Source organism: Petaurus breviceps, unplaced genomic scaffold (genome assembly GCF_028583685.1).
Source record: "Petaurus breviceps papuanus isolate PSGF00001 unplaced genomic scaffold, PetGlider_PUasm1.0 186, whole genome shotgun sequence".
Taxonomy (NCBI): domain Eukaryota; kingdom Metazoa; phylum Chordata; class Mammalia; order Diprotodontia; family Petauridae; genus Petaurus; species Petaurus breviceps.
This window is the reverse complement of record NW_027185798.1, coordinates 31,295,642-31,317,986: the sequence shown is the minus strand read 5'-3', so window position 1 is coordinate 31,317,986 and position 22,345 is coordinate 31,295,642. Positions and strand designations below refer to the sequence as shown.

The 22,345-nt window shown below is 37.7% G+C and overlaps 1 protein-coding gene across 4 annotated transcripts in view; it reads right to left on the bottom strand.

The window, feature by feature from the left end:
* The window catches only part of POGZ (pogo transposable element derived with ZNF domain), a 56,580-nt gene that overhangs the window by 16,169 nt on the left and 18,066 nt on the right, over positions 1-22,345 (bottom strand). For 3 of the 4 annotated variants that reach the window (XM_069090009.1, XM_069090010.1, XM_069090012.1), the window contains exon 4: positions 3,766-3,941. In XM_069090009.1, coding sequence (XP_068946110.1) covers positions 3,766-3,941 — 176 coding nt within the window. The remainder of the gene's footprint in view (positions 1-3,765; positions 3,942-22,345) is intronic. The other variant, XM_069090011.1, reaches the window with a different exon arrangement.

The window sequence follows — 22,345 nt, the reverse complement described above, 5'->3', positions numbered from 1 at the left end:
GAACACAAAGCTAGAAGGCTTGGGTCCAGGCTTAGCTCAGTCTTTAAACAGGTAAAAGCAGAGAAGGAAACTGAAGCCAACAGCAATCACAGGAATGACTTGACAGCTAAACAATCATAAACCTAAGGAATTGTTAAAAAAAATCCACTTCAAAGGCCATAATAAGCCTTTGGCAGATTTCCAAGTGAGACTGCTGGTAACTTAAGGAATCTCAGGGTCTATGGCAAAGAGAAGGTTCACTTAGTGTTCAGAGCAGGCCAGCTTTCTGCCTTAGCTCACCATGTTATCAATAACAAGTGTGTTCTCCCTCTACATTTACAAAAGCTTTTCTCCCACAAAGATTTCCACAGGTTATGTTCACTTGATGTGGCTTTCCAAACCTGCCTCAGGTAACAAAGGAAGCACAGAATCTCCAGCAATTTGTGGAGAAGTCTCGATGTCCGGGGGGTAACAAGGAGTAATCCACACTTTGCCACTAATTTGTGTGCTGGCCTCAGGCAAAACAGCAGTCACGTTCTGCAAGGTTGTTTATACATTGATGACATCAAATTAGAAAATAGTAATACTGTAAACTTGTAGAAGAAACTACAGAAGAAATGGAAGAAAGATCTATAACTTTGGATTAAGGGTTGGGAAACTTTTTCTATGAAGACAGAAAAAATATTTTAGGCTTTGTGTGTCAAGAAGCAAAATCAAGGATATTATGGGTACTTTTTATAAGCTAGAGAGAAAACAAAAATATTTCCATATTTTTTTATAAAATTAAAAAAACATAAATAATGCAAGTCAACTTAAGAAGAAGAATGGAATTCTTTCTTGGGAATAACATTTCACTTACTTAGGGTTCAATGTTAAGTGCTCCTTATCATCAAAATCAACTGTAAGTATGCATACTGATATGTATCAAGATTTAATGTATTTTATCTTTGAAAAAATGTCTTTTCACAGATAGGTACTGCCAAATAATACTGACATCAATCCAGGAACATATGATTTTAGTTGAGCATATTCTAACTTGAAAAGCTTTTACAGAATTCTATTAGGCTCTTCTCTTGATCTCTGACCTTTAACACATCATTATATTGCAGATAAACCACTTCCAATTGAAGATATGGTGGAAGCTCCTCAATTGCAATATTAAATAGATTCTGAAATATGGCCATTTCTTTTGCACCTGCACTTAGGTCAGAAAAATACTACTGGAAATGTAGTTTGACCTCAGGAAATTGATTTGCTATAAATGAGTGGGAATGGAAATCTTCCTTATTGTTTTAACTTTGACAGCATGGGAAGTATAATAATAATAGTAATAACAATAACCACAACCAACATTTATATGGCCCTTACTATGTGTTAGGCACTGTGCTAAGGGCTTTTTATATTGATCCTCACAATAACCCTCGGAGGAAGGTGCGATTATTACCCCCATTTTATAGGTGAGAAAACTTAGACCAACAGAGATTGAGGGATGTACCAAGGGTCACACAATTAGAAAATGTGTAAGGACAGATTTGAGCGCAGGTCTTCCTGGCTCCAGGTCTGACACTCTACCCACTGCACCACATAGCTGCCCTTGACATAAATAAGTATAAAGCAGTTTGATATTACATGTAATTCAAACAATATCAGTTGTTTTTGAGTTGATTTTACCACAGAATAAGTTTTGGATATAAGTACTATTTTTGCCTTATAATTTTAAGCTAAATTCATTAAGAAACACCAAGTATGCAGCAAAAGTTAATTTCTAGTCATTTAATATTCAACAATATGACTGAAGACAGTTCTTCAGAAAAATTTTGATCTTGGCCTCAAGTTAAAATTTTTTTTACCACTGGTAAGCAATTGAACTACTGAGTGATGGAAAGTTAGGATGCTCAGCTTCTACTTTTGACAAAAGTTCACAGGCCTGACAATGGTTAAGGCCATGAGACCAAAGGAAGTTCACCAGTGTCAGTACTGGTTCAGCAACACATGATAGATTCAAATATTTTCTACAAAGTACTTGCTAATGAATAATAAAATGAATAACCATAGATCTTTAAACACCTTTCATTTTCACAAGCTTTGTAAATTTGTCCAACAAAGACTTTTTTTTTGGTCTTTTTGGAGGGGGGAAAAGCAAGACAATTGGGATTAAGTGACTTGCCCAAGGTCACACAGCTAGTAAGTGTTAAGTGTCTGAGGTCAGATTTGAACTTGGGTCCTCCTGACTCTAGGGCCGGTGCTCTACTCACTGGGCCACCTATTTGTTCCCCAAAAAAGCCTTTTGTCTGTTCCACACATATTATTATCACCATCACAGTAACACATCTTAGCAGATTCCACTTCCAGCTGTACTGAATTAGTGTTTTCTGAACTTTGAAAATATTCTCCCTTGTAGTTGGCTCATGAAGACTATTCAGAGGACAATTTTCCAGTCACTTTAGACTCACCAATGACTCCTCGAATAAACAACAACTAACCAGTACCGGGAACAATAGCCAAGGAAAACCGCTCAAAACCTTTTGCCTCGTTCTCTAATTGACCAATGATGTTGCCCCCAATGTCCTCAACTCTTCTTTCCGTTCTCACAGAAAGTCTTAAATAAGTTCGTTTTCTCTGGTTGCAATCAAACAGGATTTAATTAGCTCATCATCAGCAAATGATTTTCCTTACTTGGCTAACAAATGAACCATGTAAAAACTTATTTTGTTTGCAGCCTCATTTTCATTTTTTATTTTTGTGAAGAAATTCTGCTGTGATGAGATATTTCATTTTTAATTTTCTAATTTTTTTTCTGACTTGCTTCCCTGTGAGTTGGGAATAATGTGTGACATGTGCTAACTCTGGTAATGGTGATGGCCACTGTATTTTTTTAGCACAGTTACAGTGTCACTGCATAATAAACACAGTGCTTTGCTATATAATTTGATAACAGAATAATCCACACTTGTGACTTAAAAGCATGACATTCAAAGACCACTTTTCCTTTCTTATTTTGACAAGATGAGCATGTACTGGCAATAATAAATAAAGCCGCTGAGATATGGCAATACAAGTGGTACTTCTAAGTGATAACTGCCATCGCTGCAATTTGTAGGGTGTACCAGTGCAAGGTGATGAGAGCACTAAACTTGATGTCTGTTACTCTACTCAACTCTACAGCCAAAAGCAGACACAGTAAGGCATAAACTAGTACACATGGTTTATCTTCCAATAAAACTTTATTTATGGACACTGAAATTTGAATTTCAACTAATTTTCATGTCAAGAAATATTACTCTTGGGGCGGCCAGGTGGCACAGTGAGTAAGAGCGCCGGCCCCAGAGTTGGGAGACCCAGGATCAGTTCCGGCCTCAGATACTTAACACCCACACAAAATAACTGGCCGTGTAACCTTGACCAAGTTAATTAACCCCAATTGCTTAAAAAAAAAAATTATTCTGGGGGGGGCTAGATAGTCCAGTGAATAAAGCACCAGCCCTGGAGTCAAGAGGCCCTAAGTTCAAGTTCGGCCTCAGACACTTAACATTTACTAGCCGCTTAACCTTGGGCAAGTCACTTAATCCCAATTGCCCTGCCTTCCTCCCTCCAAAAAGCAAAAACAACAACAAAAATATTACTCTTGATTTTTTTTTCCAACTATTTAAAAATGTGAAAGCCATTTTTAACTCACAGGCCACAGAAACACAGGTGGTAGGTTAGATTTGCTCCATGGTTCCAATGAGGCTAAGTACACTTCCCCACTCCTTTACCAAATAAGAGAAACACTGAGGCCCCATTTACCTGTGTAGTGATGAATATGGGTTGCGAGGTCACGGGGGAATTAGTAACATGGTTGGCATTCTGCATGACCTGAACAGGCCTCAATACTGGTTGAGTGACCATGGTGCTCAGACCTGAAGCTGGATTCTGTGTCAGGATGAGTGGTTGTCCACCTTGCTGAACCAAAGGATTGCCTGCTAAAACATTAAAGGAAGAGAGAGGGGGATATATAAGAAAAAAAATCAAACTCCTCAAGTTTTTCCATATACATCAATGCCATGGGAAACATCATGCTCTCAGATAGTACTAGATCCTTTAGATATGGCAACAGAACCATTTCAATTTAACTGTACGGAAGGGGGGGAAGGGAATCTATGTCACCAAAATGGAAGTGTTCCCAAAATAATCTAAAAACCCTTATAATCAACAGAACAAAACAGGGATTTGGGAGGAATCTTATTGATACCTCTTACCCATGCATCTTATAATGAAGATAAATTAGTAATAGCCCACAATGTACCTCACTTCCCTTTTTTAGAGGTCAAGTACTAAGGGTATTGAATAATACATATAATGTTGGACTTGTCTGATTGTGTTAGTTTTGCTAAAACAATTTTTCTTTTTTTTATTATTTGTTATAAAGGATAACTCAGGAAGGTGGCAAAGGGTGGAATGGACTGGAAAATGCAGGTGATCTAGAAACAAAAGTTATAAATGAAAATTTAAAATAATAAGCTCATAGTTATATAGCACTTTGAAATTTGCCAAGTGCTACACATGCCTTGGGAATAGGTATTGTTTTATTATTTGTACTTATATCTCCAGTTCTTATCATAGGGCCCAGCACATAACAGGCATTTATAACAAAGGCCTACTGACTGGTTAGTTGGTCTCATTTGATCTTCAATAACCCTGTGAGGGAGGTGCTATGATTATCCCAATTTTCACAGACGAGAAAGCTGAAGCTGCCAGAGGTTACCTGACTTGCCCAGGGACCACACATGTAGAAGTGACAAGAGTCAGGATTCAAAGTGAAGCCTTCCTCTACTCCTAGTGTATCACTCTACTAGTTACATTAAAACTGTTACCTATTGGGGCGGCCAGGTGGCGCAGTGAGTAGGAGCGCCGGCCCCAGAGTCGGGAGACCCAGGATTGGTTCCGGCCTCAGATATTTGGCACCCACACAAAATAACTGGCCATGTAACCTTGAGCAAGTTACTTAACCCCAACTGCTTTAAAAAACAAACAAACAAACAAACCGTTATCTATTATTGTCAGCTTCTCTAGGTTTTCAGAATACTACTTTCTCCTAGTTCTCATTCCACCAATCTGGATCCTCCTTTACTGCTCCTCCTGACCATGTCCTCCAACCATAGTTGAGGCCCAAGATTCTGTCCTAGGCCCTCTTCTTTCTATATTCTGCTTTATTTGGTGACTTCATCAGTTCCTGTGGATTCAAATATAATCTCTATGCTGTTGATTCTCAATTCTACCTATCCTGCCTTAACCTCTCTGCTTACCTCAATCTCCAAATAGACAAACACATTTCAAACTGTACACCCAGGAAACACCTTAAACCGAACATGTTAAAAAAAGAAGTCATTATCTTTGTGCCCAAACACTCCTCTCTTTCAAAGTTCCCTATTACAGTCATGGGCACCATCATCGTCCCAGTCCCTCAGGCTTAAAATTTAGGTGTCATCCATGGCTTTTCACTATCTCTCACTCTTCAGACCCTGTGGCTAAGGTCTTTTGATTTCACTTTTAAGAAATCTCTCAAATATGCCCCTTTCTCTCCTCCTACACTGCCCATTCCCAGGTCACTGTGAAAGCCTGCTGGTGGGTCTGACTGCCTTAAGTCTCTCCCTATTCCAATCCATTCTCCATTCAGTCAAGCGAGTGACTTTCCTAAAGGAGAGGTCTGACCATATCAGCCATCCCCCCATCCACCCCCAACTCCTTCTTACTCAATAAACTCCAGTGCCTCCCTGTCACCTCCAGGATCAAATATAAAATCCAGTCTGTCTTTCAAAGCCTTCCCCACCTCCCAACATACCTTTTAACATTGGCCTCCCTGGTGTTCCTGGAAGAAGACATTCTGTCTCTCAATTCTGGGCATTTTCACTGCCTGCTCCCATGCCTAGATTCCTCTACTTCATCTCTACCTCCTGGCTTATAACAACAATAATAACAGTTTATTTAGCACTTACTATATGCCAGGTACTGTGCTAAGTGCTTTATAATGATCTCATTTGATATTCACAACATCCCTGAGAGGTAGGTGCTATGATTATCCCCATTTTACAGATGAGGAAACTGAGGCAAAGAGAGTTGAGTGATTTTCCCAGGGTCACACAGCTACTAAGGCTGAACTCGGGTCTTCCTGATTCCAGGTCACCTGGCTACCCTGTCTTCCTTCAAGTCCCAGTTAAAACCCTAGAGGAAGGCTTTCCCAACACCTCTTAATTTGGGGGCCTTCCCTTGCTGCTTGTTTCCTCCTTGTCCTGCCTACATCTTTGTTTCTACATAGCCGTCTTCCCTCCCTCACTGAGCAGGAGAGCAGGGACTGACTTTTGCCCTTCCTGTATCCCTAGTCCTCAGCACAGGACTGTCAATGCTGACTGACCACCAACATGGCTGAAAATTTGGATAAAATTCACAGAGCATGGTCCTGTAGAGAATACCTGGATAACAAGTGCAACTCGATAAACCCAACTTCATTGAGGATTAATTTAATAGTTGACTAAAGTAACACTGACAATTAACAATTAAGCAAGGCCACAGAGCTCCAAAGGAGAGAAAGCACCCTGTATCTCAGTCTTACTTGGAACTTGAGTTGGAATTACCAATTACCAGGAAAATGGCAGAGAGGGAAGGACGAAGGTCTTTCACAGCTAGTTTTTGTATTAAGTGTCTGAGGCCGGATTTGAACTCAAGTCCTCTTGACTCCAGGGCCAGTGCTCTATTATTCACTGTGCCACCTAGCTGCCCAAGTTTTTCTTAATAATATCAACACTGATAAACAAAATAACTTATAAAAGCCTTATGCCAAGTGAAAGTACTACAACTGCAGGAGATGACAATTTCATGAATTAATAAGGTCAATCACCTAGAGAATGTTTAATGCCCTGACCCAATGAGAATAGACATTCTGTAAATATTTTTAAAATCCTTTATTTTGCATCCCTAGGCTTATTCAGACAGGTTTGGGAAGCCAGTACCTTAGGTCTACTCAGGCTAAAGATTTGTATGAGCAGAAGAGAACCGTAGCTCCTCATTCTTTAGTAAAGGAAGCCTGTGGCCACCTCTTCATGAAGGTGGTAGAAATTCATCTGGACTTTTAAGCAAAAACCTGAAGGCTGGGTTGATATAACTGGCATTAGGGTTTAGTGAAAATCCTGGCCTGGCTCAAGAGAAAGTTTCAAGTTGAGGTGCCAAGACAAAGGGGTAGATGATTGTAATAGTCCAGGCAGTGTGGGGTGGTGAGGAGAGTCAGGAAGACCCTTGTCTACAAATTCCATGCCCGACCCATATTAGCTGTGGAACCCTGGGCAGGTCACTGAGTTTCCCACTGACCCCAGGCAGCTATAAAAAATGAGCTGAGTAAGGATCTGCTTTGGTGGAGGAGTTTCCTCACTGAGAGTTCCCTGAAAAAGAACTATGAGTTGTGATTTCTCCTAATATTAGATCTGCTGAGTGTGAATCTAGGGCACAGAATATGGGCAGAGACAAGGAAGTGAGAATGGCCATGAGTCTGACCACTTTTCTGAGGGCCAGTGACCTTGGCTCAAGTCATTCTTCTTCCCATTCACAAACTGTTGAACCTGAGCCTTAGTTTCCTCATCTGTGGGGTAGGGTAGGAGTACCAGTGATGTCTGTTTTACAGGGGTGTTGTGAAGCAACAATGCGGGGGAGAAAGCTTCATGAGGTGACTTCATATAGTGCTGGACTGAAGTCAGGAGACCTCAGCAAATGCCGCTTCTCACACTTCCTAGCTGTGTCAACCTGAGCACAAGCTGCTTAACCTTTTTATGCCTTACTTTTCCCAAATGTAAAAAGGGCATAATAAACAAATAAATAAAATAGGCCTACCTCCCAGAGTTGTCATGAGGATAAAAGGAGTTTATATTTGTAAAGTGCTTTGTAAACCTTAAAGTATAACATAAATGCTATCATAATGTTGTTGTTAATTCCTCATTTGTAAAACAAGAAGCCCAACAGATGCCTCCTATAATCAGTTTCTGCTCTAAATTTCTGATACTATTATCATTCCCAGTCAGAGAACCTATAATCTACAGATGGCCATATAGATATCCATGTAATAGTTGGTCATTTCCTCTCAAATGACCAAAAGGGCCTCCTTTCCAGAATAAAGTATGATGAAAAGATAAGTCATGTAGTCAGATAGCAATGTTTGGGATAATAAGGTATAAAAGATTGACTGCTGGAAAGACATCTATTGTAGCTTGCCTTGAATTTTAAGAAAGTGAATTCAATTAGCAACTGTTCATGTAGAGTTGTCTGGGGATAATAAATAACTGAAAGCAGAGCTTAGCCATGTAGTAGTACTCGAAGAAAAAAAAATTACAAGGTTTAAGGTGTGTAAAAAAAAAACAAACAAACCCATAGACACAAAAGAGCATGATGAAGAGTTACAAAACGAGCTCATTTGTAACCATTCCATTTATAAGCCACAATTAGAGATCACATGTCAAAGCTGAGCCAAAAAAGGGACAGCAATTGATCACATGAATCTCTTCATCTGCAAAATTTAACAAAACAGTAATTAATGTTCATATTTCTCTTACTTCCTATGCAAAATCACTAAGAATCTTCAAGTCTAAAAAACTCCTCAGGGGGCTTATCGGCATCTTGGCAATTGTTCTCGAAGGCTCTGTTACTCTAGTAGAGCACAAGCTCTGGCTGATCCTACCAGATGGAGAGGCTTTGAGTAAGGGGTTCAGCTTTGGGCTGGGTATCTGTTATCTGAACCAGTAAGTGCAGAGAGACATCATCAGAAAGTTGGCCACCAGATAACTGACTTTTTTTCTTGATCATAGAGGTTTAAGAAGACTAATGGTTGAGGTCCAGATTAAGTCACTAATCCTTGAATTGTCAGAAGTATGGAAATTGAGACAAGTGCAATATTTTATTTATATTAATGCAATTATTTTTCACTGAATTAAAATACCAATTAAAGATGCAGTTTTATTATAACTGGAGACAATGTTCTGCTGTATTTATAAACCTGAGGATTAAATAAGATAAATTAACTACTCTTCAGAAAAGATTGTAAAGTTAATCAGGAAACCAAAAGATAGAGAACTATTCCCCAGAAAATCATCACTTAAATGCACTTTACTGTATATGGAATTCTAGGCATTTTCAACAGAATTGTGAATATAGAAAAAAATAGTTTTACAAATGTTCTTGAATCTAGGTTACCTACAGTCATATCTGAACTTTTGGCATTGTTTTGGGATGGGGAGGAGAGGGGAATTTACTCCACTTAAGAAATATAACAAAATACACACAATCAAGCATACATATAATAAAAAAGTAAGCATATTGATAACAGTGATGAAGAAAAAACTGGTGGACAACTAGCACTGCACACAAGTATTTTCAAGACAGGAAGGACTTACAGTAAAACATGGACAAGAGTCACACAGGTTAAAGTATAAAGGGTCATAATTAGAGCTGGTGAAGAAAACACCCACATGAATGAAATTATAAATGAGCCAATACATCAAAGTATGCACTCCTAAGTCTTCTAAGACTGGTAGAAAGGAAAAATAAGTTTCTAGTTCCAGACTACTTTTCCATATCCAACTTTAAGCAAACTAAAAACATTTAGGTAAACAAGTAGAGAAACTGACAAAATATGTGAATTCACACTGAAACTCTGCTCTAAGAAGTCAAGGCCCTCCAATGAGACAGTGGCATTGAGCGCTGTGAAAAATGACAGAATCTTAAGGTTTAAGCGGTTAGCTAACACCCTGCTCTTACTATAGGTAGTGGGTCAGCCTTCATGTGCTTCCTCAGTTTAAATATCTACCAGGAAAAGAGATTCTTCCATCTCCTTGGCCTACCTGCTTTCGTGAGTTCATGTTATATATAAAGGCATTGAGCAAGATGACTTCAAGAAGCCTATAAATCTCATATAGTAAATAAGATGCAACAAATATCTACATTACATAACAATAAACACTATATACAATGTGAACGATACAAACCAAATACTATACAAGAACAGGAGCGGAGGGAACAAGGAAGGTGAATTTGAGACTATAAACAAGAAGGTAAATTTCACCTCACAGACACCACTGAGACCTGGTGAATTCTCAGAATATATCGCAGAAGACAACAATATCAGGAAGTCTCACATGCACCCTATATTTTCAAAGAACAGATTTTCAAAGGTCCAGAAAAAAAGACTGGCAAGATTCCATACACTAAAATTATTTAGGGAAGTCAGTCCAGGAGGAATGAGAAACTCTCAGAAATTTAATTCTAAAGACAAAAAAAAAAAAATAATCCTGATGAGGAAGAAAGGGGGAACTTGTCTAAGGAGACCAATGTGGAACGACAACTTGACTAAGACCAACCTGAGTTTAGAAGATGGAAGCAAGGGCAGGTTAAATACAAAAGCAGAGTATGGTCCTAAAATAGTGTCAAAAGAGCTAAAGCTCCAAATGAGTTGAAGCAGGTGAGATAAATTAAAGTTAACAAAAAGTGCTTTTTTTTTTAAGCTATGCTAAAGAAAAGAGGCAGTTCAAAGAAATGATGGGACCATTGCCTGAAGGTGTAGAGGGCAAAAAAAGATGACAGAAAGAAGGTAGAGCTAGAAATGTTTGACTTTTCTTTTTCTTCTTTCCTCTGTCAGGACTAATGGCCAGAATAAAAATGGTTAACAGGGAGCTGTTTTCTAAGAGAAGCAAGAAAGAAGTAAGAAAGCACCTGGCTGTTCCTGCTGATTACACGGCACCAGACCCAAATAAACTACATGCCAGGCTAGTGAAGAACTGGCAGATGTGAACTGAGTGTTGAGACAATCAGTGATATATGAAAAATGGTAGAAAATGACAAAGGTGGAAACAGGACTAAAACATGTCCCAAATTTCAAAACTGGGAAGAAAGTAGAGTCCACAAATTAGTGAGCTTGACTTCGATTGCTGGCAAAATACTTAAACCTACTATTAAAAAGATGGTTAGTAAATATGTAGAAAAGAAGTTGTGATTACAAAGAGCCTGCAGAGTTTCATCTGGAACAGGTCAAGATGATTGCCTCAACAGGAAGGCAGAACACCCTCTCCCACATACTTATTCTAGTAAAACAAACCTTAAGTTTTCACCAGATCTAATAGTGATCAATGCATTTAGGAAAAAAAACTATAGGAGGTGATTACTTCCACCAAAAAGCTGCATGACAAGTTAGCCAGAAAGCCATGTGGGTGTGAATTATTGATTTTTTTCATGTGCTAATCATCAGTTTTGCAGATCATTTTTCCTTTCTTTTAAAAAAAATTTACCTTACAGAAGATAGCTCTCTGGGAAGGGAAGGGAGAAGGATACTTGGGGAAAATTTAGGTAATATAAAAACAAAAACTATCAATAAAAGTTTATAAATATATCAAACTCAAGAGAGAACCAAGTAGAAGTGGGAGGGAAGCCACAAGCAAAACAAACTTCCTTGTACTCAAAGTGTAATTAAAAGGGGGAGAGGGGGAAGTAAAAAGAACTAGACTAAGATGGTGCATTAGATGCCCCTTAGACAATAAGGGAATGGCTGAACAAACTATGTTTAGTATGTTTAATATAATGGAATATTTCTGTAAGAATCATAAGACCTATAAAAATTGACAAAAAGAGATGACTCTAGAGGATCCTGGGTGGTATGAAATGACATAGTGAAGTGAGCAGCACAAAACCAGGAAAACAATTTCTACAAGGAAAGAAACTATCAAGAAAAACACCTTTGAAAGACTCAGCTCATATCAGAGTAATGACCAGTCATGGTTCTATGGAGGACTTATGAAGCATGTTACTCATCTACCTGCTGACAGAGACAGTTCAGAAGATACAGAAAATTAATTTTTGGGCATGGTCAATGTATGGATTTGTTTTTATGGACTATACTTATTTGTTACAGGGGTTGTTTAGGATTCCTCTTTTCTTTCTCTTAGTGTGTGTGTGTGTATGTGGAAAAGATAGAGAGTTCTGAATAAGTCATTTTAAAATAGAAGAGAACAGAAGGAAATTCAGGAGGCAGCACAGAAAAGCAAGGCAGTTTTTAAGAGAATGTGCATAATCTATTACATATTTTTAAAAAAAGTGAACAGTATGGTATGGCTAGTTGTCCTAGTGAAGAGTGTGCTGGGCCTCAACTCCAAAAGACGCATGTTCAAATTTTGCTTCAGACAATTACTAGTTGTGTGACCTTGGGAAAGTCATTTAACCTCTTACAGCCTCAGTCTCGTCAATTGTAAAATATGGATAATAATACTACTTACCTCACAGGGTTGTTATGAAGATCAAATGAGAAAATATTTGCAAAGTGCTTAGCACAATACCTGGTGTTTAATAAAGGTTTATTCCCCCCACTCCCTACTCTCCAATGAAACAGAGATTTACATTTTCACACAGAATCTTCTTTCTGTATTCTGCTGTGTATAGAAATGTTTGTTTTCAGTGTTTATGTTCAAAACACACCCCTTCCCCGCGCCCCCCTCAAAAAAAAAAAAGGTCAGGAGAATGCTGTCATATATTTCACCTATATTTTAGCAAAGCATTTACCAGTGCCTTCTCATGCTATACTTGCGGATGAGACAGAAAGGTACTGGCTAGACAATAGTACAGTTAAGCAGATTTGGAACCACTGGTCTCCAAAAAGTGTCATTAATAGCTGAGTTTCAACTTAGTGATCTAGAAGGTCTCTAGAGGGTTCTGTACTTGGCTTCATGCTACTTAACATTTTCTTAATGATTTGAATAAAGGACTAAATGGTAAGCTTACTATTTTGCAGAGGACACAAAAGCTAGAAAGGATAGCTAATATGCTGATGGGCAAAACTGGGACCAAAAAGATTAACAGGCTAGCTAGAATACTGGGCCCAAATCTAGTAAGTTAAGATTTAGTAGGGCTATTTGAAAAGTCTTGCAACTGGGAGTTTATAAAAACAATTTAAAAACACAAGTATGGAGCATGGTTTGGTAACAGTTCATATGAAAAAAGAAGAACCTAGGTTCATTTAAATTAATTTCACTTTATCATGTGATCTTCCATTATTTGGTTTGTCTGTTTTTCTTGTTTCTCTGAAGTGCTATCATTCACCTATGACAGGGAGACCTTGACTCCTTTTAATCCCACCTTTCACACATTCCCCGGTGGGCAAACTTGCATGAATTCAGGATAGTCAATAAGCAACAAACATTTATAAGTGCCTACTATGCTTGTTGACTGACACAAACAAAAAACCCATGAAGTCCTGGGTTGTGCTAAAAGATGCCAAGTGTCCAAAACTAGGAAGATGATAGAAGACAGTTTTCTACAATATTATTTTCAGGTCCACATTTTTAGGAAGGATGGTTGCTAGAGAGCAAAGAGGAGTGACCAAGAAAATCAAGATCTATAAAGAATAGTTGAAAAAACTAGGAATGTTTAACCCAGAAAAAAAAAGATGTATGGCTTCAAGAAACAGAATAATAACCTTTAAGTATATGATTATTCTGCTTAGCTCTGGAGAAGCAATGGATCAAAGACCGAGGTTTGATGTAGTGTATGAAAAACTTCCTAACAATTAAAGCTATTAAAGAGTGGAATGGTCTGCCACAGAATCCAATGGGTTCACCGTCATTAGAACTATTCAAGCAAAACTTGTATGTCTTCTTTTTAAAAGTTAAAAATCTACTTGCTCTCCCTCTACTTCCCTCACCTGCCCAAACTAAAAAGGATAAACTAAATCCTTCTACCAAATATGCTTAGTCAAGACAAATTCCCACATTTAGCCATATCCAAAAAATATATGTCTCAATCAGCACCCTGGGTCCACCACATCTCTGTTTGGAGACCAGGTTTTGTCATGAATCCTCTGGAATCGTATTTGGTCACTGCACTGATCAGGGTTTTGTTTTTTTTTTAATTCAATTTTATTTTATTTTCAGTTCCAAATTTTCTCCTCTCACTTCCTTTCCCATATCCACTGAGAAAGAAAGAAAAACAAAACCCATTACATCAAACAAATTTCAACATTAGCAATGTCCAAAAGATAGGATGTGCCATCATGAGTCCTCTGTAATTGTGACTGGTTCTCAGGGTTTTCAAAGTTGTTTGTCTTTACAATATTGTTGTTATTGTATAAATTGTTCTCCTGGTTCTACTCATTTTACTTCGCATCAGTTTACATGTTTTCCTACATTTCTCTGAAACCATACCCTTCTTACAGCATGGTAGTATTTCATCATGCTCACGAAACATAATTTGTTCACCTATTCCCCAACTGATGTCAATCTCCTCAATTTCCAACTCTCTGTCACCACAAAAAGGAGCCACTACAAATATTTTTGCACATATAGGTCCTCTTCCTCTTTCTCAGATCTTTTTGGGATCCAGTGGTGGTATCACTGGATCGAAGGGTATGCACCTTGTACTACCTTTTTGGGGATAATTTAAAACTGCTTTCCAGAATGGTTGGACAAGTTCATTAATGTACCTTTTATCTCCCAGCATGTCATTTTCCTTTTTTGTAAACTTTGCCAACCTGATGGGTCTAAGGTGGTCAGAGTTGCTCTAATGTGCATTTCTCTAATTATTAGTGATTTAGAGCATTTTTCACATAGCTACTGATAGTTTGGATTTATTCTCAAAACAGTTTATTTTATTTCCTTTGACCTTTAATCAATTGAGGAATGGAATGTCTCTTACTCTTGTAAATTTGAATCAGTTCCCTAGCTACCTTAGAAATGACATCTTTGGGGAGGCTAGGTGGCGCAGGGAATAGAGCACCAGCCCTGGAGTCAGGAGGACCTGAGTTCAAATCTCAGACACTTAACACAAAAACTAGCCATGTGACCTTGGGCAAGTCACTTAACCCCAACTGACCTCCAAAAAGCAAAAAAGAAATGAGATATTTATCGGAGAAACTTGCTGCAAGATTTTTCTCCCAATTTTCTACTTCTCTCTCTTTTTTTTATAATTTTAAACTTAAATACAAAATAAGAAAAAAGCAAATCTAAATACTAAAACCTAAACATAAAATAAGAAAAGAAAAAAAAACATTGCCATGTATACATCAGAACATAAGAGCAGATTCAAAATATAAAGCAATAAATTTCCATTTCAAGAAAGATTATATAATAAAGACTACACATTGCGTTGAGAGCTGTTGATCTTTTCTCTACTTCCTCCTAGGTTTTATTTTGTTCTGTTGTGTACTTTTTACTTTGTTCTTTTTCCCCCTTTCCTCCCTACTCCTCCCCCAAGAAGGCTGCAATTAAGTGTGGATATGTACACATACACATCTATAATCATACACACATATACACATATTCATAGGCATCTATGTAACACCATACTATATTTGTTTGTGCTCTGTTTCTCTGAAATGTGGATAACATCTTCACAAGTCTAAGTCTTTCCATATTTTTCTAAATCCACCAATTCATCATTTTCTAAACCACAGTAATATTCCAACGTTATACTATCTAGTTATTTTAAATTATCTAAAACAATATTAATATGGCTGACATATAATGTAGTTTCTCTATTTTTCTCTTTTGATTAAATTTATTTTAATATTGTCTGAGATCATGATAACTACCCCTGCTTTTTTTTCCTGAATAAATTCTAATCCTGATCTTTATTTTATGTTTGTGTGTATCTCTTTATTTCAAATCCCTCCTGGCTTGACTTGACTTCACTTCTACCTGCTACCATACCTTCCTATTACTTAACAACCTGCGATCCAAGGACCCCTTCCTTATCCTCTCCCTCCCACCCTTTCCTCTTACCTTCATTTCTATCTGAATTTAGAAGACTTTTATAGACCCCCAAATATGTATGCTGTTCCCTCTTTATCCCATTCCCATTAATCAAGATACCCTTCTATACCCCCCCCCATTTTATTCCCTCTTATTTCTTTGTAAATTTAGGAGACTTATTCCTTTCCAAATGTATATCTTGTTTTCTCTTTAACCCAGATTTGATGTGAGTAGGGTTCCCTCTAAAAATCCCTCCCTCCCTCCTTATCCCTTTCTAGTGGTGGGGAACCTGTGACCTCAAGGTCACATGTGGCCTTCTAGGTCCTCAAGTGCAGCCTTTTGACTGAGTCTAAGCTTTACTGAACAAATCTTTTTATTAAAGAGGATTTGTTCTGTACAACTTGGACTTAGTCAAAGGGCCAACTTGAGGACCTAGACCAGCACATGTGGTCTCAAGGCTACTGGTTCCCCATTCCTGTCTTGGCCTTTTATTTCTTTCTGAATTTAAAGGACTTTTATACCCTTCTAAATATATATGTGTATTGTTTCCTCCTTAAGCCATTCCTGATAAGAGCAGGGTTCCAGTACCAGCCCTTCTCCTTCATCTAATTCCTTTGTGACAATTCTTCCTCTTGGACCTCATCTGAATAAGATAATTACTCTGTTACCTTTTCTTCCATGGTATTACCTTTTAGAATCACATCATACTCAGCTTTACCCTTTTGAACTACCCAATTACAATCTGACATACAGTTTACATTTCCTTGTATAAAAAAGAAAGTCTATCCTTATCGAGACCCTTGTATAGTCTTGTACACTTCTCTTGGATCTTGTATGTCAAATCTTCTATTAAGCTCAGATCTTTTTGCAATAAAATTCTGAAAGTCTGGCAATTCACTGAATGTTTATTTTTTTTTTCTCATTCAGCATTATGCTTCACCTTTGCTGGGTATGATATTTTCTGCTGCAACCCCAATTCTTTTCCTCTTTGATATATAGTGTTCCAACACCTGTGATCTTTTAGTGTAGCTACTGATAGGTTTTATGTGATTCTGGTTGTGGCTCTACCATATTTGAATTGTTTTTTCCCCCTAGTTTCTGGTAATATTTTCTCCTTGAGCTAGGGATTTCATAATTTAGCTATGATATTCCTGCAGGTTTTTCTCATAGGATTTCTTTCAGGTGGTGATCAGTGTATTTTTTCTCTTTCTACTTTCCCCTCTTGTTCTAAAACACTTTGGCACAATTTTCTTGAATTATTTCTTGAATTGTAGTATCAAGATTCTTTTTTTTAATCTTTTGTTTTTAGTTTTCAGGTAGTCTGATTATTATGTTTTCTCTTCTTGATTGTTCCCCAGGATCAGTTGTTTTTCTTCAGATGTTTTACATTTCTTCTATTTTTTCATTCTTTATATTTTGTTTTAATACTTCTTGGTCTCTTAATTATCTGCTTCTTTTCTCATTTTAGCTACACTGGTTATTTGAGCAGAAACTTTAAATTTTATCTAACCAAAAGTGTCCATTTTACCTCTTGTGAACCTTTTTTATCTCTTGTTTGCATATGAAGTTTTCCCATATCCATAAATCTGACAAGAAATTTCTTCCTCTAATTTGTTATTACCCCTTATGTCTAAATCATGCATCACTTGGAGCCAATCTTGGTATATGGTATGATGGTAAATGGTATATGGATATCTAGTGTTTACCAGACAGTTTTCTGGGTTTCCCAACAGTTTTTGTCAAATAGTTGAGTTCTTATTCCAATAGGATGGGTCTTTGGGTTTACAATGGTCAGAGGCCTTAAATCTTCCAAAGTCATTTGCCTTTACATCATTGTTGCTGTTCTACTAGTTCTGCTTATTCCCTCTTCATCAATTCATACAAGTATTTCCAGGTTTCTCTGAAACTATCCCCTTCATCATTTCTTATAGCTCAACAATTTTCCATTCATCACATTCATATACCATTAATTTGTTTAATTATGCCTGCAGTTAGGTGGCACAGTGGATAAAGTGCTGGCCTAGAGTCAGGAAGACTCACCTTCCTGAGTACAAACCTGGCCTCAGACACTTACTAATTGTGTGACTGTGAGCAAGTCACTTAACCCTGTTTGCCTCAGTTCTTCATCTGTAAAATGAGCTGGAAAAGGAAATGGCAAACCACTCCAGTATCTCTGCCAAGAACACCCCAAATGGGTGTTCAGATACAACTGAACAACCAGTATTAATGGGAATCCCAGATCCCTTAGTTTTCAGTTCTTTGCCATCACAAAACAAAGCCAAACATTTCTATGTCTTTTTGTGGATTATGGCACAAAAGGGACAAGTAGAGGCTAGACCATAACAGCCCTATGATCCCTTCTGGTTCTGTGATTGCATCCTGGGTGATCTAGGAAAGCAACCAGACAGAAAGCAGCAATTGTACTACTTTAAAGAACGTCCAGGATTTTGACCAGCAAAAAATGGGGGAAGGCTGTAATGGGGACTTTTTGGAGACCTGTGAATTTCCCCCACAAGATACCAAAATATATGAAGTACTGAAAAATAAGCCCTGAGTGAATGTCAGTGTTTACTGAACCATCCTTTTTTTTTAAATTACATTTATTTATTTTTAGTTTTCAATATTCACTTTTGTAAGATTTTGAATTCTAAATTTTTCCTCCTTCCTCCCCTCCCACCTCCCTAAGATGGCATGCAATCTGATAGCGGCTATATATGTATAATAATATTAAACATATTCCCACATTAGTCATGTTGTGAAATAACAATCAGAACAAAAGGTAAAAACCACAAGAGAAAAAAAAAACAACAAAAATAAAAGAGAAAATAGTAAGCTTCAACATGCAATCAGGCTCCAAAGTGCTTTCTCTGTATGTGGATAGCATTTTCTACCATGAGCCCTAATTGTCTTAGATCATTGCACTGATGAAAAGAGCTAAGTCTATCAAAGTTAATCAACATACAATGTGGCTGTTACCGTGTGCACTGTTCTGATTATGCTCACCTCACTCAGCATCAGTTCATCTAAATCTTTCCAGGTTTTTCTGAAATCCATTTTTTTCATCATTTCTTATAATACAATAGTATTCCATGACATTCATACACTACAACTTGTTCAGCCATTTCCCAATTGATGGACATCCCCTCAATTTCTAATTCTTGGCCACCACAAAAAGAGCTGCTATAAATAATTTTGTACATATGGATTTTTTCCCTTTTTTATTAACTCTTTGGGATACAGACCTAGTAGTGGTATAGCTGGATCAAAGGGTATGCACAGTTTTATAACCCTTTGGGCATAATTCTTAATTGCTCTCCAGAATGGCTAGAGCAGTTCACAACTCCACCAACAATGCATTAATATTCCAATTTTCCCACATCTTCTCCAACATTTATCATTTTCCTGTTTTGTCAGATTAGCCAATCTGATAGGTGTGAGGTGGTAACTCAGAGTTGTTTTAATTTGCATTTTTCTAATCAACAGTGATTTAGAGTATTTTTTCATATGACTATAGATAGCTTTACTTTCTTCATCTGCAAACTTTCCATCCTTTGATTATTTATCAATTGGGGAATGACTTGTATTCTTATAAATCTGACTCAGTTCTCTATATATTTTAGAAATGGGGCTTTTATCAGAGACACTAGGTGTAAAAATTGTTTTCCAGTTTTCTGCTTCCCTTATATTCTTGGTTGCACTGGGTTTGTGCAAAAAGTTTTTAATTTAATGTAATCAAAATTATTTATTTTGCATTTCATAATGTTCTCTATCTCTTGTTTGGTCATAAATTCTTCCATTCTCCACAAATCTGACAGCTAAACTATTCCTTGCTCTCCCAGTTTGCTTATAGCATCACCTTTTATGTCTAAATCACGGACTCATTTTGAACCATTCTTAAGAGCTAAGTCATCTACTAAGACCCAGAATTAGTTTCATGGTATCTTTTTGTTTTGTTCTACTTGCTTATTTCTAACATGTCTGAGCTATGAGACATCCTCCTGCCCAGGCCTCCCATTGCTGGAGGTAAGGGTAGGGACGTAAGTCACTTGCAATGCCATGAAAACGACCCCTCTCTCTGACATGGGTGAAGCCAAACCCCCGAGTTTCATTAGGAAAAACAGAAGAGACAATTTCAAAACAAGAGATTTCACCCAGACCTAAGTGCACATTTTGCTGACTTTTGGAAGACCAAATAAGGAGATCTCAAAAGTGTGAGGGATTGAAACTAAGTTAAGTGCTGGGAACAGGACAGAGAGTCCCTGACTTTTACAAATGGCTGAAGCCTTGCCAAATGAGTCATCCCTTTTCCCAGCTACATAATAATTGGAAGAGGTAGGTGGTACAATGGATAGAGTACAGGGCCTGGAGTCAGAAAGACTTAAGTTTCTGAGTTCAAATCTGGCCTCAGACACGTACCAGCTGTGTAACCCTGGACAAGCATTTAACCCTGTGTGCCTCAGTTTCCTCATCTATAAAATGAGATGAAGAAAATGGCAAACCACACAAGTATCTTTGCCAAGAAAACCCCAAATGGGATCACAAAAAGACAATGACTATGCCAATATAAATGGAAAGAATAAGAAGAACAAGACAATTAAACCGAATGCTGCACAGTTATAACGACTAAGATTAGCTCCAAGGAAGAGATGTAAGAACGTGTCTCCCTCCACTTCCTTGCAACTCTAGGGGAACTTCAGATGGAACACTACACATGTTATGTCATACTTTTTCCATTGGTTAATTTTGCTGAACTATTTTTTTTTCTTTTTTAAATTCTTTGATATGAGGGATTGCTCTCTAGGAAGACAGAGAAGGGATGCATTGGTAAATAAAAGTTAATTTTTTAAGGAGCTCCTCTACTTGGCTTTTAAAGCCCTTCACAACCTTTCCCTGACCTACCTTTCTGGCCCTTCCTTCACTCTATGGTCTGCCAAACTGGCTTTCTCACCACTCCTCATTCACAACACTCTACTTCCCATTTCCATGTCTTCATAATGGCTACCACTCATGCCTAAAACATTTTTCTTTATTCATCTTTGCCTTTTAGAAGCCACTGGTTCCTTAAAAGTTCAAATGTCACCTTCTACATGAAATCTTTGATTGTTCATCTCATAGGATCTCCCCCCAAATTACTCTGTATTGCTTGTATGTGCATGTATATGCATGTGTACATACACACAGAGTTTCCTGGTAAAATGACAGCTCCTTGAAGGCAGGGAATGTTTCATTTTTTATTTGTATTCTGAGTATCTAGCACACTACCTGGCATGAAGGGGGCATTTAATATTTTCGGATGGATTGCTGTGGAGAGCCTTCCCTGCTACCTTGGATCAGAATGTCTCTTCAAAGATCTCAAAGTATACATTTAGAAACAGAAGCTATATATAGATAACACCTGAAGTCAGAAAAATTTAGTAACATCATCCCTCATCTGGAAAGTTGTAATTTCTCTATAAGGGAATGCCAGAAACTTCCATCTTTTGTCTGCTTCTTTCTGCCTGCACCTGCACCCCAGCTGTGAGGCCTCACACTGGTGGAACTAGTCGCAGGCCTAAAGTCATGTTCTATGGCTAGAGGCCCCAAAAAACAAACCCAGGGATGACAATCAGTAGCTGTGTTCTTGTCTCAGGGGAATCAAGAGGCTGGTTATGTGACTATACTACAAAATTTAATTCCAGTAAATCTGCCTTAACATACTTTAAGATTTTTGTATGTGGGCTATTTTTTTTTCTGATGTGGCCAATGATTTACAATAGAAACCACCGGTTATAAACAGCATTTGTTGCTAAATGGTAAAGAAAACATAAAGGAGAGCCTGATCATTTCTCCTGCCTTCAGTAAGTCATGGACTTCCCCACTCAAGGCATTCCAGGCAGAGGGAACAACATCCACATAAACACAGACTTTCAGAGTTGAAAGACCATCTATTTAGTCTAATTAAAACCTCAACTAGACTCCTTTCTACAATATACCCAAGTTATCAAGCTTTCGTAAGAAGATCTCCAGCAAAGAGAAATTCACTTATATGTGGAAGCAAACCATTCCAATTTTAGACAATTCTAATTTTTAGGAAGTTTTCCCTTATGTAAAACTTAAATTTTCCTTTTTGTAATTTCTACTTACTGTTCCTAGTTCCATTTTCTGGGGGTAAATTAGTATTTGCTAAATACTCATATGCAATAACCTGTACTACTTATAAAGGATGAGCTAGGGCTCTGTAGAAGAAAAGTACAATATGCATTTGGGGAATAGCTAAGAGTAGGAAAGAAGGCTAAAAAGTTAGGATGCAATCAGATTGTCTAAGGTCATGCATTCTCACCTAAGGCACCTGGTCTTTATCCTGAAGGCAATCAACTGGTGGCTATTAAAAATGCCTGAGCAGGGGAGTGACAAGAAAAAAAACAGTGCTTTAGGAAGGAGGCATCTATGCAAGATCACTAGAGAGACTTAAGGCAGGAAAATCATTACAAAGCTACCTATTCTATCTAAGAGGATAACAAAGAAGGCCTAAGCAGAAGAGATAAATTTCAAAAGAAAGAATTTACTCCTTTCCTTCTCCTCTGGCCTTAATTCAGACCCTCAGTCTCCTACTTAACTTACACTAAATGTTCTAACTTGCTGGA